General features: G+C 40.5%; 1 protein-coding gene across 4 annotated transcripts in view; it reads left to right on the plus strand.

The window, feature by feature from the left end:
* Positions 1-18025, plus strand: part of PCSK5 (proprotein convertase subtilisin/kexin type 5) — a 955602-nt gene that overhangs the window by 462537 nt on the left and 475040 nt on the right. For all 4 annotated transcript variants that reach the window (XM_073670684.1, XM_073670697.1, XM_073670703.1 and 1 more), the window contains exons 11-12: positions 6592-6709; positions 9061-9249. In XM_073670684.1, coding sequence (XP_073526785.1) covers positions 6592-6709; positions 9061-9249 — 307 coding nt within the window. The remainder of the gene's footprint in view (positions 1-6591; positions 6710-9060; positions 9250-18025) is intronic.

Raw genomic sequence — 18025 nt, forward strand, 5'->3', positions numbered from 1 at the left:
TAGTATGCACCATGTCGGAAAGGCCAGTTCAGTGGGGTCTCCTGCACTGAGCCCACGCTGAACCGGGCACATGTCAGCTGATTTATACAGCTGACATGTGCCCGCAACAGCCGCGAGTGGAATCGCGATCCACCCGCGGATGTTAACCAGTTAAATGCTGCTGTCAATCTTTGACAGCGGCATTTAACAGCTCCGCGCCGGAAGCGCGTCACTTACCCCGCCCATCAGTGACCCCGTCACTTGGGTGGGCATGGCAACCTGGGGTCTGCAGCAGACCCCTGTGGTTGTCATGTAAAGATTGCTATGAGCGCTACCTAGTGGTCGGCGCTCATAGCACATGAGCATTTCTACTGCATACAGACGATCTGCTCATCACCTGTATGCAGTAGAAGCAATCAGAAAACTGCTGCTTCTAATCTCCTATAGAGACTATTGAAGCATGCAGAAAGTGTAAAAAAAAGTTTTTAAAAATATTAAAAAAATAAAAAAAATGTAAAACTTTAAATCACCCCCCTTTTGCCCCATTCAAAATAAAATAATAAAAAAAAAAAAACATACATATATTTGGTACTGCCGCATTCAGAATTGCCCTATCTATCAATATAAAAAAAGAATTAATCCGATTGGTAAACTGCGTAGCGAGAAAAAAATTCCAAACGCCAGAATTATGTTTTTTTGGTCGCCGCAGCATTGCAGCAAAACATCGGATTTATCCCAAAATGATATCAAGAACGTCAGCTCGGCGCACAAAAAATAAGCCGTCACCCAGCCCTAGATCACGAAAAATGGAGACGCTACGGGTCTCAGAAAATTACGACATTTTTTTTAAAGCAAACTTTGGATTTTTTTTCACCACTTAAATAAAAAAGGACCTATACATGTTTGGTGGCTACGAACTCCTACTGACCTGGAGAATAATAGTGGCAGGTTAGTTTTAGCATTCAGTGAACGTGTTAAAAAAAAAAAAAGGAAAAACAACTGTGAAATTGCATTTTTTTCGCAATTTCTCCGCACTTGGAATTTTTTTTCCGTTTTCCAGTACATGATATGGTAAAAACAGTAATGTCTTTCAAAAATACAACTTGTCCCGCAAAAAATAAGCCCTCACAAGGCAATATTGAATGAAAAATAAAAAAGTTCTGGCTCTGGGAAGAAGGGGAGTAAAAAACGAAAATGTAAAAACGGAAAATGCTCCAGTCATTAAGGGGTTAAGTATCCAACATGTCTAATTTTGAACTGGCGATCCTTTCGTTCTTCCTGACATAAGCTGCCGCCAGACATGTCTGGCAGTGGCTCTCTCATAGAGAATACGGGAGCACTCGGCCAAGTGAGTATTCGATCGGCCAGACGGAAGTTCGGCCAACAGCCATCTAATGTGTAAAGGCCCCGTCACACTAAGCGACGCTACAACGATCCCGACAACGATACGACCTGGCAGGGATCGTTGCTGCGTCGCTATGTGGTCACTGGTGAGATGTCAAACAGTCAGATCTTCCCAACGACGCAGCAACGATGCGGCGACCCGTAACGATCTGTATAACGATGCACGCCTATGTGTTTCTGTTTCTGAGTCGTCAACAAGGTCGTTGGTAAGGTGTTAAACACACCGATGCATGCTACCCAGCGTGACCTCAACGATCAAAGAAATGTCCAGACCATTCCGACACGACCAGCGATCTCACAGCAGGGGCCTGGTCGCTGCTAAGTGTCAAACGTAGTGAGATCGCTACTGAGGTCGCTGTTGCGTCACAAAACTTGTGACTCAGCAGCGATCTCGCTTAGTGTGACGGGGGCTTAAGAGGGGCTTGAAAAAGGCCTGGATCGGTGGGAGTCCTATTTACATCACCCCTTCTGATACCTTGTTTAAAGTGGCCGCGGCACACCAAAGGATAAGCCATCAGTTTTTCTATTTTCTAATAGCGGATAACCCTTTTAATGAACAATGTTAATGATTTTAATGCAAAACCTTTGTTTATTTTTAATACCTGGTTGTGATAAAGTAGAGCAAGAAATTTTAGAATTTACAAAATTTTCTGTATTGGTTTGTAACACTGATTGAGTCAGTGAACAATTACATTAAACCTTAATTTCAGGCTTTATGGTCGAAAGTATGAACTCTTATGTTATATTATTGTATAACTAAAAGATTAAAATAGAGCATGTCCCCTGTTCATTGGTGAGTACAAAGCAAGGATTTGTAATGCCATATTGCAAGGCATCAATAATGTGTACTCAATAGTATCTTGTCAGATCCTGAAAGCAGCTTCCCTCTGGCCCACCATCAAACTTATTTGTGTAATGCTTTGGTAAGCAATAACGGAGAAAGACAAAGGACTCCCCACAATAATTGATAGAAAACCAGCTACAAGGCAAGGAATATCAAGAATAACAGATGATCCAATGCGCGCCACACACAAAGGACCCCCCTCAATATTCGATAGGAAACGAGCTACTAGGCAATGAATATCAAGAATAACAGATGATCCAATGCGCGCCACACACAAAGGACCCCCCTCAATATTCAATAGGAAACAAGCTACTAGGCAAGGAATATCAAGAACAACAGATGATCCAATGCGCGCCACACACAAAGGACCCCCCTCAATATTTGATAGGAAACGAGTTACTAGGCAAGGAATATCAAGAACAACAGATAACCCAATGCGCGCCCCACTCAAAGGACCCCCCTAAATATTCAATGGGAAACAAGCTACTAGACAAGGAATATCAAGAATAAAAGATGATCCAATGGGCGCCACACACAAAGGACCCCCTTCAATATTCAATAGGAAACTAGCTACTAGGCAAGGAATATCAAGAACAACAGATGATCCAATGGGCGCCACACACAAAGGACCCCCTTCAATATTCAATAGGAAACTAGCTACTAGGCAAGGAATATCAAGAATAAAAGATGATCCAATGGGCGCCACACACAAAGGACCCCCCTCAATATTCGATAGGAAACGAGCTACTAGGCAAGGAATATCAAGAACAACAGATGATCCAATGCGCGCCACACACAAAGGACCCCCCTCAATATTCTATAGGAAACGAGCTACTAGGCAATGAATATCAAGAATAACAGATGATCCAATGCGCGCCACACACAAAGGACCCCCCTCAATATTCAATAGGAAACAAGCTACTAGGCAAGGAATATCAAGAACAACAGATGATCCAATACGCGCCACACACAAAGGACCCCCCTCAATATTCGATAGGAAACGAGCTACTAGGCAAGGAATATCAAGAACAACAGATGACCCAATGCGCGCCACACACAAAGGACCCCCCTCAATATTTGATAGGAAACGAGTTACTAGGCAAGGAATATCAAGATTAACAGATGATCCAATGCGCGCCACACACAAAGGACCCCCCTCAATATTTGATAGAAAACGAGGAACTAGGCAAGGAATATGAATTATTTCATTTGTGTCTATATTTACTTAGTAAACTTACTGATAATTATACAATAGACTCTAAGAGGAAGCAAATTACTTGAAATGCTTTGGTAGTCCTGCTGTATAGCTAGACCTCCATTGAGCGCAAAGCCATTGGCATAACTTGAAGATCATCAGCCCCAATACAAAATCTTCACAAGGATCCCCATTTATCACAGGTCTTAAAAAGTACTGGTCTTCTCATATGGCCAGATGGACCTTTTGAGCCTTCCTAAAGCCCAGGACCCAAATGCTATTTTACCGGACTGTTTGGGTACTCTTAGCTGACAATATTGGGGTTGACTGGGCTTTATTATATTAGTGTACCACTGTGATTACATGTACTGTCCATACCTTATTCTAACCCGATTAAAACTCTAAATGATTGGTGATATTTGAAGGGATGTGATTTGCCCCCACCGATATGGATTTGCTGAATCCTTCTTGAGACCATTTTGTGTTCAGCATGGTTTTTAATTGATATATAATGAAACAAACAATATATTGTTAAGGATCATTTTTCTCTTGGCGTTTGGGTTTTCTGTCTGTTCTTGTGAAAGATGACAGTGAAAGCTGCTGATGATGTGTCCAGCTCTGGTCCAGAATGTGTGCCGTGTGAGTGTAGTTCTTTAAGACCACGAGGTATCGGAAGTGTTTTACCTACATAGTGATGAAAGTATGTGACACATAGGTTCATTTTCACCTTCCCACCGCTGCACACATTACATTCTTATTCTCCGAGGTGGTCCCAATCTTTAAATACCTGCAGCTGCACACCTCAGCATGCAGGCCAGAGCTTTGAAGAAGTAATGTTGGCCCATGTCTAGACATCCTTTATGATTTTTTTTTTGCTTATATAGTTCTTGAGTATTGTCCTTTACCTTCTTTGTCTATTTTTTAAGAAAACGATTTCTTCGCGGTTTAGATTGCTCTCTTGACTATTCATTCTTTGACAGTGCGAAATTAGAATGATCGGAAATCTTGAACTCTCATTATTGCTATTATTACTAGAAGAATAAATGATTACAATAGCGTGATTGTTATTACTGGGACTGGAAATAGCTTGCACATTTAGCTTGTTAATTCTAAAATTTAGCTGGTGGTTCATTATTATGGTCATTTTTTCTTGATCTTGGCCAGAAACACAAATACATTATTGCCTTTTACGCATTCAATGAGGATTTGATATACAAATGAGATAGTAGGTTTTAATAACAAGTACACACAGTGTGATCCAGCCCCAATTTAAAAAATTAGTTTGTTCTTCAAAACTTACTGTATCGAAATCAGATAACAATCCTTAATCATGACCCAAGGTCATGCTATTTTATGGTGGCTGGTGTCATTTTTGGATTTTGTAGAAGTTCCGAATAAAGAAAGAAGTTTTCTACTAACGACTTTTTATGCTGGATCATAATTTGTGCTTTCTTCAGTATTTGTGAGAGTGTCTGATCTGTGACATTGGTATAGGTGAGCTGAATTATCCTCTCTGTGCATGTCTTGTAGTTTAGTAACTTGATTGACATCATGAAGCAGAACATGGCCTCTCAGGAGTAGCAGTAAAGCGTGTGCAGATGGCAGCTCATTTTAATGGCTGTTAAGGGAGTATCAGTGAAAATGATCTTTCTTATGTCACAGATACCTGTGAGTACATCACAAAGGGAAATTCTGTGATGTAGGACCGCCACTGACTGATCAAAAATTTGACAAAACACTTTAAGCAAAAACATTTGGGCCTTTGCTTAGATGGTGCGTCATATATTCAGTAACAAAAATCTATGAGCTGTATGAAAGAAGTTCATTGTAGAAATAAGTTAAGGTCCAAGATTTCACACTGTCTAATCTAATGATGCCCTTTCTAGTCTAAATTTGCCCAATGTGTCCTATATCCAGATTTATTTGACGAAAATCTCATAATCTGTTTAGTCCTGGAAAACTCCTCTTATATGTGGTAGTATTGGTTGACAGGGGCAAACATATCACACAGGAGCCCAAGAGGTAAGGGGGCCATTACCACCTCCAAAGCAGGAATTGTGCGTTACGATGAGTTATTGGACTGGAAAGGGCCCAAATATTGTTCTTGCACAGGGACCCTCTTCTGTATGTGTTGGTTGGGATACTTCATCTAGTTAGATGTTTAGGGTTCACCCCCCCCCTCTTCCTAGGACCACTTCAACTCGGTAAAATAAATAGGAATTTATTTGGATGAGCCTGACTTGCAGTATAAGTCATAGCCACACATACAGGCAAATCAGTGCACACAGATAAATATTGAGGGAATCCGTACTCCAGATAAGGCTGCTGCCCCCTGTCCTGAGGATTCTCCGCCACTTGGGGGTGGACCCACACTTGTTAAATACTGATAGATTATCCTAAAGGCCAATGACAGTGGGATCAGAAGACCGTTCAAAGTTTGGTGGCCTCCTGACTATCTCAGATTATGCTGGAGGACATAAAGTTCGGAGTGGGGCTAAGTCACTGCTAGATTATTCTGGCAGTGGATTTCTCACAGAGAACATAGGAACGCTCAGCCAAGTCAAGCATTGCTGTGTATAGGGAAGTTGGAAGAGATAGGTGTCAGCTGAACAATGAGTCATCTATTGGCTGTGTAATGTGCATGGCCAACTTAAAAGGGTTTTCTGGTTTCGGAAACGTTGTCACTCAGCTGTAGTTTGTTTTAAAACTAACAAACAGTCCTTTTTCTCACCAGCCCCCAGTCCAGCACTGAATTTTCGCTGCTGCTACTCATGTCTCTTAATTTCTCCAATGCAGACATCACATCAATAGTAATGTAACCAATAACTTGCTCTGCCCAAGTTGACGGCACAAGCTGCTCAGAGTCTTCAGCGCTGTTGAAGTGACGTCAGTACTGCAGACTAAAGCAGACACTGGGAGGAGTGGCAGAGACTCGGCTCTGGACCCGGGGAAACAAACTTTAAAACAAACTATATATCTAGGGTACAAAGATTTTCCAAAACTGGAAAACCCCTTTGAGGCTGCCTCATTAAGATGAGGCAAACTGCAACCTTTGTTTATACTGTTTTGCGATTAACACTTACAAAATATTAATGTATTAATACATTACAATATCTGGGGGGGAATACTTGAATCCAAATTAATACCATATTCTTTTTCTACTCAATAGTGAGCCACCTATATGGATTTGGCTTGATGGATGCCGAAGCCATGGTAATCGAAGCAGAGAAATGGACGACGGTCCCTGCACAACACATTTGCGTTGAAAACACAGACCGCCAGATCAAGTAATATGTCGTATTTCATGTATTCCTTTACTAAAAAGTGAACATGACAGCTTTCATCTACACCCTCTGTAATATACAAAACATTTTATTCTGACCACCATTTAGTTTCCCAACCAACAGATGTATAATTCAATTACTGACAAGGTGATTGTGTTTATGGCTCTTGTCGCCATGTATGGTACAATCAACATGTCAGATGTGTGACAGAGATATATACATGCTGGATATAAAATGTTTGACCAGGCTATCATCATTTTTTCAAGAAAGTGCTGTAAATTAGATGAGTATGATGGCAGTAAATGACATGTCCTCTCCAATGCTCAGTAAATGACAGCTGTGAATACACATGCTGATCAGAGAATGGGCAGTAATATTAGGCAAGCGGTGGACACCGCGTTGTGAAGCCTGTCAGGTCCCATGTATTAAGGTGGTCCTTAACAGTTGCTCCCCATAGGAATGTCCTATTGAACATCCAAACCCCCAAACTATACTGCAATATCGTTAACTGATGAAGGTCACTGCGACCGAAACGTTTTATGTTCACTAATGGACTGCAAATAAAATTTCACTGCTTTGAATATTTGAGTGCCAAGGCTATTTTTGTATGACAGTGGGTTCGGCCCCTACTTGAGCACCATTATACAGCAGTGCAGCGATTATTTTGTAGTAATAGTAGGCAATGGCTACTCAACTACTCAATGAGTGTAATGTTATATCTTTTTATATTACCTTTGTTATGGTATATACATTTTCTGTTGTGTAAAGGTTACACTGTTCCCTGTACATTAATCACTTATGTACATACTGAATGACGAGGGGGAAGACACAAGAGACGACACATCCAAGGCAAAGAAAAGTCAATAATTCTTTAAGTTGTATCCATTAAAACGACAAACAAGGGATTTAAAACCGACACGTTTCTGGCGAGTCACTCCCCCTTAATCATGGTAATCGCCAGAAACACGTCTGTTTTAAATCCCTTGTTTGTCGTTTTAATGGATACAACTTAAAGAATTATTGACTTTTACTTACCTTGGATGGGCCATCTCTTTCGTCTCCCCCCTGGTTCATCATTGTTGCGCTGCACCAGCCTGAGACATGACACTCTTTGGTCCGTTTCTCCTATCTGTATTTGAACTAGTGTGATCAAGCTCCTTCATCTCTCTTCATACATATAGAATGCTCTCTGTACTGGTTATGTCCTAAATAGACCATAAAGGCTTCATATATAGAGAGCACACTACTAAAGGAAATGGGACCTACCGTAGTTCATATATGGATAGCTGGGAGAGCAGTTGTACCAGGGAAACTGTAAAGGGCAAGTAGCACTGTGATCAGTTTACCTCTCAGAGGTCGGACCCCCACCAATCATACATTGATGGTAAATTCTAAAAATGTGCTATTGCTTCGTAACATGAAAAAAAACCTCAAGGCTGTGTGTCCACGATGAGGGAGTTATTGACTCTGCGTATTTTTGCTGCATCCAAAACGCAGCATTTTACAGTCCAAGTAAAGTGGATAGGATTTATAGAAATCTCATGCTCACTGTGCTTTTATTTTACCCAGTGTAAACTGACCTGCGGTGCGTGTTTCAAATCCACAACATATCAATTTCTCTTACAGGTACAATGAATTTTATGTGCAGATTTTTCACATAGAATTGCATTCGATGCGAAAATTTGCAGGTACAAAATTTTTAGTACGTCAGAAACGCATTCAAAATGCAAGTAATCCGCACATGACCGTAACAATAAAGTTTTGACAAAGCCAAATACCAGTAAGGGTATGTGCCCACGTAGCGTTTTACAAGCATATTTGATGCGGAATTTTCGCAGCGGAAACGCTTGTAAAACGCTTGGTAATCCGCACTCCATGGTCCCCAATGAGTTTCCGCAAGTTCTATGCCCATGCTGCGGATTTTTCCGCAGCGTTTTTGATGCGCACAAAAATCCGCAGCATGTTAATTAATTTTGCGTTTCCGCATGCGGAATTTCCTTTGCAATGCAATAAAAAACGCAAGGCAATTCCGCATGTCAAAAACGCTTGCGGAATTGCGCATGCGTTTTTCCAGGAAAGGACATGCAGAAGTGAAGCAGAAATTTTCTGCTTCATTTCCGCAACGTGGGCACATAGCCTAAGTATAAAAAACACAGTGTCAAAAATGCACTCGATGACGCAATGAAAAAACGTAACCTAATTTACTTAATAGGTGCAGAAAATGTGCAACATGAAAAACTCACCAAATACTCATCGTGGGAACATAGCCTTACAGCTGCACTAAATAAACGTGATGTTTGACCGCTGTCTGAGTGATGTATTCATGCTCTTCCGTAATTCTTCATCTTACTTAGGACAATTCGTCCAGATAATGTTGTACGCTCCGTGTATAAAGCAACAGGATGTGCTGACAACGTCAACCACCATGTCATTTATCTGGAACATGTGGTCGTACGAATCACAATTACACACCCACGCAGAGGAGACCTGGCTATCTATCTAACTTCTCCTTCAGGCACCAGATCCCAGCTGTTAGCTAACAGGTAGGCACTTACCATCATAGCTAAATACATGCATTAAGCAGATCTCAAGTATTGCATGAATCTAGTTCTAACTGTATTGTATCACTTACCTTGTCCTGACTTACAGTCGGTATTATAGTGTAGAGCTTCATTCACAATTCTGGTGGTTGCTTATGGAAACAGTCAACAAGCAGAATCCATATACAGTTAGGTCCATATATATTTGGACAGAGACAGCATTTTTCTAATTTCGGTTCTAGACATTACCACAATGAATTTTAAACAAACAATTCAGATGCAGTTGAAGTTCAGACTTTTAGCTTTCATTTGAGGTTATCCACATTAAAATTGGATGAAGTGTTTAGGAGTTTCAGCTCCTTAACATGTGCCACCCTGTTTTTAAAGGGACCAAAAGTAATTGGACAGATTAAATAATTGTAAATAAAATGTTCATTTCTAGTACTTGGTTGAAAACCCTTTGTTGGCAATGACTGCCTGAAGTCTTCAACTCATGGACCTCACCAGACTCTGTGTTTCCTCCTTTTTGATGCTCTGCCAGGCCTTCACTTTGGTGGTTTTCAGTTGCTGTTTGTTTGTGGGCCTTTCTGTCTGAAGTTTAGTCTTTAACAAGTGAAATGCATGTTCAGTTGGGTTGAGATCAGGTGACTGACTTGGCCATTCAAGAATATTCCACTTCTTTGCTTTAATAAACTCCTGGGTTGCTTTGGCTTTATGTTTTGGGTCATTGTCCATCTGTAGTATGAAACGACGACCAATCAGTTTGGCTGCATTTGGCTGGATCTGAGCACACAGTATGGCTCTGAATACATCAGAATTCATTCGGCTGCTTCTGTCCTATGTCACATCATCAATAAACACTAGTGACCCAGTGCCACTGGCAGCCATGCATGCCCAAGCCATCACACTGCCTCCGCCGTGTTTTACTGATGATGTGGTATGCTTTGGATCATGAGCTGTACCACGCCTTCGCCATACTTTTCTCTTTCCATCATTCTGGTAGAGGTTGATCTTGGTTTCATCTGTCCAAAGAATGTTCTTCCAGAACTGTGCTGGCTTTTTTAGATGTTTTTTTAGCAAAGTCCAGTCTAGCCTTTTTATTCTTCATGCTTATCAGTGGCTTGCACCGTGCAGTGAACCCTCTGTATTTACTTTCATGCAGTCTTCTCTTTATGGTAGATTTGGATATTGATATGCCTACCTCCTGGAGAGTGTTGTTCACTTGGTTGGCTGTTGTGAAGGGGTTTCTCTTCACCATGGAGATGATTCTGCAATCATCCACCACTGTTGTCTTCCGTGGGCGCCCAGGTCTTTTTGCATTGATGAGTTCACCAGTGCTTTCTTTCTTTCTCAGGATGTACCAAACTGTAGATTTTGCCACTCCTAATATTGTAACAATTTCTCGGATGGTTTTTTTCTGTTTTTGCTGCTTAAGGATGGCTTGTTTCACCTGCATGGAGAGCTCCTTTGACCGCATGTTTACTTCACAGCACAACCTTCCAAATGCAAGCACCACACCTCATATCAAGTCCAGGCCTTGTATCTGCTTAATTGAGAATGACATAACGAAGGGATTGCCCACACCAGTCCATGAAATAGCCTTGGAGTCAATTGTCCAATTACTTTAGGCCCCTTTAAAAACAGGGTGGCACATGTTAAGGGCTGAAACTCCTAAACCCTTCATCCAATTTTAAAGTGGATACCCTCAAATGAAAGCTGAAAGTCTGAACTTCAACTGCATCTGAATTGTTTTGTTTAAAATTCATTGTGGTAATGTCTAGAACCAAAATTAGGAAAATGTTGTCTCTGTCCAAATATATATGGACCTAACTGTATTTCTGATTTTAGAGCATATTAAAGAGGGTTGTCCAAAGAAACAACCACCTCAACAGACAATAATCCTATAAAGCCCAAGGCAGTATTATGGAGGCCCATATACCAAACAGCAACCTACAAAGAAGCAATGGTCCTCCAGAAACCTTTCAGGTTAAATAAATAATTTTATTAAAGCAGAATATAAAAGCACATGAAACAAGGGAATGCGAATACAGTGGACAAAAATGAAGAACTGAAGAGAGATGTGTCCAGGGTTATTTGGTATGGCCAACAACCAACAATAAATACACTTAAGGATATCAAATGTTACATAACATATATGTATCTAATTAAATTAGACTGATACAATGTTGTTAGTGTAGAAATGATTTAAAATATAACTATATCCCCCATAATAGATATTAATCACTTCTGCACCTTGTACTAGAATAACACCTCTGAATTGATAATGTAATTTCAATGATGTATCAAATAACTAATGAATAAATAAATAATTGGTTGTTAATGAGTTGGGATAATAGAATATCATAGGAATAGTCAACCGCAATAAGGTGCAAAAATTAGTCAGATGAGGTAGATGATTATAAGGTGCACAAATTAGTTTAATGAGGTAGTTTTTAGCAAAGTGCAAAAATTGCAAGCGAAGGAAAATAAATACATTCAATGTGCTGGCCAAATGTTGCACTAATCCGCTTTAATCAGCTAATTCATATGGCAGTAAAAGAAGATGAGGTAAGTTGTTACAAAGTGCAAAGTGCCAAACCATACCCACATATACCATAGTTGAGTCATACCATAAATTCAAAATAATATCAGAAAATAAGTACTAAATGATGTTGGAATACCTCATGGATATTGCCTGCATAGAGAGCTGATGTCCCATAGATTATTTATATTAAAATATTCTGTGTAGATCAATTTTAAAATCAAGACCATCAATACTTTGTATGCAGGTATCCATTATATGTTTCAACCATGCAAAAATAGCCACATAAACCACAGTATTAGGATAAATATAATAGATTACCCAAGACACAAGTCACGTCAGTGTAACCCCCTTGATGCGCGTTTCATCCGGTCTTCTTCAGAAGGGGTGTGACATATATTCAGAAGGGGTGTGACATATATTACCTATCAGTTTTTGACACAAGACATAAAGAAAGTCCCATGCATGTTATCACAGATGTATATGACATTCATTGCTTTTTGTGAGGACAACTCAACCATATCTTATCCCAGTGTTGCTTCATGTATGCCTAGCTTTCTACTGTAGAATAAAGACTCAAAATAATGCACAGCACTATATCAGGAATGTAGCCTAAGTCTCAAATATTCTAACTGCAACTTACTGACTGATTCAAATAATTAGACTGAAAGAATTCTTCTAATACAAGCCGGGGTGTTTTCTGAGTCCCAAAGATAAGGGTCCCAAGCCTCAAGATAAATGTCTTTCCATACACCTTTGCTTAATACCTAATGGGTTTGTCTAATACTTTATATTGATGGCCTTTCCTTATGATATGTCATTAACAGCCGGCACTTCTGCTGATCAGCTGTTTTTAGAGAAGGCGGCAGAAAGAAGTGACCCGTTGTGAAGCTGAACTACACAGCTCTGAATAGTGGTCATGGCTGGCTTCTGCACATCTGCCCCTATTTAAATGAATGGGCATGGATATGCAGTGCCCTGATAGAGCCACTATACAGTTGATGGAGCTGTGTAGTTCCGGTATGCAACAGATCACTTTTAGCTACCACAGGCACCAAGAAGAGCTGATTGATGGGTGTGTCACACCCCCACTGATCTGATATTGATGACCTAACCAAAGGACAACCCTTTTAGCTATATACACTGCTCAAAAAAATAAAGGGAACACTCAAATAACACATCCTAGATCTGAAAGAATGAAATATTCTCATTGAATACTTTGTTCTGTACAAAGTTGAATGTGCTGACAACAAAATCACACAAAAATGAAAACCAAATGTATTAACCAATGGAGGCCTGGATTTGGAGTCACCCCCAAAATTAAAGTGGAAAAACACACTACAGGCTGATCCAACTTTGATGTAATGTCCTTAAAACAAGTCAAAATGAGGCTCAGTATTGTGTGTGGCCTCCATGTGCCTGTATGACCTCTCTTCAACGCCTGGGCACGCTCCTGATGAGGTTGCGGATGGTCTCCTGTGAGATCTCCTCCCAAACCTGCACTAAAGCATCCGCCAACTCCTGGACAGTCTGTGGTGCAACGTGACGTTGGTGGATGGAGCGAGACATGATGTCTCAGATGTGCTCAATCGGATTCAGGTCTGGGGAACGGGCGGGCCAGTCTATAGCTTCAATGCCTTCATCTTGCAGAAACTGCTGACACACTCCAGCCACATGAGGTCTGGCATTGTCCTGCATTAGCAGGAATCCAGGGCCAACCGCACCAGCATATGGTCTCACAAGGGGTCTGAGGATCTCATCTAGGTACCTAATGGCAGTCAAGCTACCTCTGGCAAGCACATGGAGGGCTGTGCGGCCCGCCAAAGAAATTCCACCCCACACCATTACTGACCCACTGCCAAACCGGTCATGCTGAAGGATGTTACAGGCAGCAGATCGCTCTCCACGGCGTCTCCAGACTCTGTCACGTCTGTCACATGTGCTCAGTGTGAACCTGCTTTCATGTGTGAAGAGCACAGGGCGCCAGTGGTGACTTTTCCAATCCTGGTGTTCTGTGGCAAATGCCAAAAGCCTGCACAGTGTTGGGCTGTGAGCACAACCCTCATCTGTGGACGTTGGGCCCTCATACTACCCTCATGGCGTCAGTTTCTAACCGTTTGTGCAGACACATGCACATTTGTGGCCTGCTGGAGGTCATTTTGCAGGGCTCTGGCAGTGCTCCTCCTGTTCCTCCTTGCACAAAGGCAAAGGTAGCAGTCCTGTTGCTGGGTTGTTGCCCTCCTACGGCCCCCTCCACGTCTCCTGGTGTACTGGCCTGTCTCCTGGTAGCGACTCCAGCCTCTGGACACTACGCTGACAGACACAGCAAACCGTCTTGCCATAGCTCGCATTGATATGACATCCTGAATGTGCTGCACTACCTGAGCAACTTCTGTGGGTTGTAGAGTCCGTCTCTTGCTACCACGAGTGTGAAAGCATAACCAACATTCAAAAGTGACCAAAACATCAGCCAGAAAACATTGGTACTGAGATGTGGTCTGTGGTCCCCACCTGCAGAACCACTCCTTTATTGAGGGTGTCTTGATAATTGCCAATAATTTCCATCTATTTTCTATTCCATTTGCACAGCAGCATGTGAAATTGATTGTCAATCAGTGTTGCTTCCTAAGTGAACAGTTTGATTTCACAGAAGTTTGATTTACTTGGAGTTAGATTCTGTTGTTTAAGTGTTCCCTTTATTTTTTGGAGCAGTGTATGTACTGTGATTAATTTTATTTTAACATATAACACTGTTTTTGCTATGCAAGGACTAAATGTTACCTACAGACTAAAAGATGCTGTAACAAAACACACTACACAATGACCAATACGACCAAAACTGTGACCATGCAAAGCCCAAATAACACCGCCACTCCATGACCATTATAGAATAAAACACACTGTGCAAAGACCAATATTACCAACAATGCCACTATACACCTACCACTGAATAACTGAACTGCACCACCAAAAACTGTTGTTAAATAAAAAAAAAAATACTATTAAAAAGACTAATATTACCACCATCCAGTGACCATATAAATTTCAGTTCTGTCAATCATTTAAGTGATTAAAATACAGTTACTTTATATGAAGTAACTTACAGTTCTTTCTGGGGTTGTTTGTTTTTCACGTCTTTTCCATCTCATCCAGACCACCATGAAAACCTTTTCCGGCAGAGTATACAACACAGACATATTTGACATTTCACATTTCCATTACAATCTCCACTTATTCCAAACTTTCCATCCTGCCGCTGCCCTCAGTTCTGTGCCTGTACCTACTCCATGGCACAGTGACCTCAAAACTCTCTCTCCCCAATAAAATACCACACAGTGCACCTGAAAAGAATAGTGCTAGATAGATAGCACTACTATTAATAATAGTGCCAAGCAGACGGTAATAGTGCACCACACATTAAGTTCCAACTTTTGTACTCTAATGATTAAAAGTGTCATCTTTTGCACCCTACACAATAATAGTGATTTTTTTCAGGTCTCCCTAAACGGTAATAGTGCTCATCTTCATGCCCCACACAGTAATAGTATCCCCTTTGTGCACCCACACAGTACTAGTGCCCTCTTTGTGTCTCCTAAACAGTATTAATTATGCTTGTATGTCCCAAAGAAAGTAATGCTGTCCCCCTTTTTGCATTCAGTCAGTAATAATGACACCTTAAAAGTAATAATCTCCCGTGTACTCCTTTGAAGGTTATAATTCCCCAAGTAACTCCTTCAATTAATAATGCACCATGAGTGTCACTTTCAAAACTAAAAATACACAGAGTGTCCCCTTCAAATTCTATAACGTTCTTTGAGTGCCCACAAAGTATTAATGCCCGTTGAGTACTCTCTTCAAAACTATTAATACCCCCTTCGAATGTAACCCATAAATGCTCCCTTCAAAGCTAAAAATGAAACTCAAAACTTACCATGTCCCCTGAGTGCCCCATCAATACTTAATATGCCCCCTTTGTACTCCCTTCAAAACTAATAATGCAACCTTCAAAACTAAAACTTTCCACCTGAGTGCCTTTACTTGTAAAAATTAAGCCGGAGATCTGGACCTTTGACGCTAACAATCCTACTGAAAACAAGCAGAACAAAAAATAAACTCCCAAACATGGTTTCTGGTAAAAGGCTTTCTGGGATTAATAAATGTGTCTTATTCAGCTCAGTTCTGCGAATGATTGGTATTCAGGAAAGGTGGACAGATACAAGAAGTTATCTGCTTGGAAATAATTAGCTCGCTCTTGTCAGTCAGCTGTGTAGTAAGGTTTAAGATGAAGCCGGCAAAGGGAGGGGGAATCAACTTGTAGTAGAAATTTGGAAAATTCTTCCACAAAACTGTAAGGATACATTCACACATCCTTGTGACACGTCCTAGTGTTGTCCGTTTCTTTCTCAAACAGCAGACTGACCCAAAGACTACGTTCACACTACCGTATTTGTGGTCTGAGTGCTGTCTGTGAAAAAGACTTATACTAATATTATTCAATAGGTCTTTTCTATATTTTGGATGAGACTTGCCTATTAAAGTCCACGGGTGTGCAAAAAAAATCAGATCCTATATTGTCAATGGAGTTAATAGGTAAAAAATAGATAAAAAAAAAGTTTAGAATGTGTAACTGCTCAGCGAAAAAAACAGATGAGAATAAAAACAGAAGCAATTAGGATGCAACTATGTCTGATGTTAATGCTCACACGGATGTGGGAATGTAAACCTTACTGCCTTTCATCTTGGGTTAACAAATAATAAAATGACATGTTACTCCATTTTCGTGTATAAATGTCATGTCAAAGGCAAGCCAGCATGGTGGCTCTGTAGTTAGCAATCTAGCCTAACAGAGATGGGTTCCCAGGTCCAGCAATCATGGGGGTCTCAACGGTCTGACTCCCACAGATCTAAATTTGATGACTTCTTTGAACCCTCTAACATGTACTTTACTATACTTGTGAAGTGCATTTTGTACAGCAAGATAACTGGAAAGTTAATTTACCATTACTAACAGTTTTCAGACTTTTTTTTCCTAATCACACATTTACACACTGATTGGCATAATTGAGTGTCCATTTGACCAGTAAGTTACTAAATAAGAGGTTTTCTAACGCTCCTTTTTTATAAGGCTGTGTTCACAAAGAGAATTTTATATCGAGGATATCTTGGCAGAAAAATCAGACACTGGTTTTTATCTACAGGGCTTTTTTTTTTGCTTGTGATTCATTGGCCATACACGGAGCATTTTCCATACAGAAAAAAAATGAACATGATATCTGTTTTCTTCACACAAAAAAGCTTTGAATAAATGTGCCATGCGCACTACAGCCACATTTCCCATTGAAATTAATTTGGTGCTTAAATATATTTTGAGTGGTTTTGATGGGGATTTTGGTGAAGAATTTCTGCCAAAATCCACGTCTTAGAATATGGTTTGTCTAAGAACAGTCTTGCTCTTATCCTTCCACAAATGTGAGTTCCTGTACAGTCAGGAGCTGTGTTACCTGGAGAGGATTCCCCAGTGCCCCTATTATTAGCTACTACCGTATAATCTTTACGATTCTTCATGTGACATAGGACTCCATTTACAAGATTCTTCCACAGGTCATGGCAAGCTGTGATATGTTCTTCATTACGCTGGGACTGTCAGATGTACCCACGGGCAATATGCAAACACCATCAGATGCTATGAAGAGCACTTCAGACAATGAAGACATTACTGAGGCAGTAATAGCCATTGTTGTACAGAACGCTCACAATAGCTCTTCTACTCATTTTTGAGGGAAGCTCTACTATTCTATATTTTCTGTGTTGCGTGTGCCGTAGCTCGCTGGCCTGGCAGCTCAGGATTGCTTTCATGAATGGGAAAACAAGAGTCATTAGTTCACCGGAGTCTTTTCTGGTCACAAGTGGATTACATCTTCACAGTCTTTGCCCAATCCCATCTACATCAAAAAGAAACATCTGCTTTGTCAACTAAACTTGAATCATAGATAAAATGTGATTTGGTGCTATATTTAACATCACAAATCCTCTTTTATTTGTGCAGCTTTAGTGTTGTATTCCTTATTATCTCCCACGTAAAATAAGAAGTGTTCCTCTAAACTAAATATCAAAAATAAATCTACAATCTGAGAGCAATACATGATTTAAAAGTTTGGCAAATTGTAATTAAATGATCTCTTAATTTATACATTGCATTTGACATAATGTTTGGTGAAGGGGTATTTGCACACATTG

This window comes from Phyllobates terribilis, unplaced genomic scaffold (assembly GCF_046119375.1).
Source record: "Phyllobates terribilis strain yellow unplaced genomic scaffold, ASM4611937v1 Scaffold_1__5_contigs__length_1240528914, whole genome shotgun sequence".
Lineage (NCBI taxonomy): Eukaryota > Metazoa > Chordata > Amphibia > Anura > Dendrobatidae > Phyllobates > Phyllobates terribilis.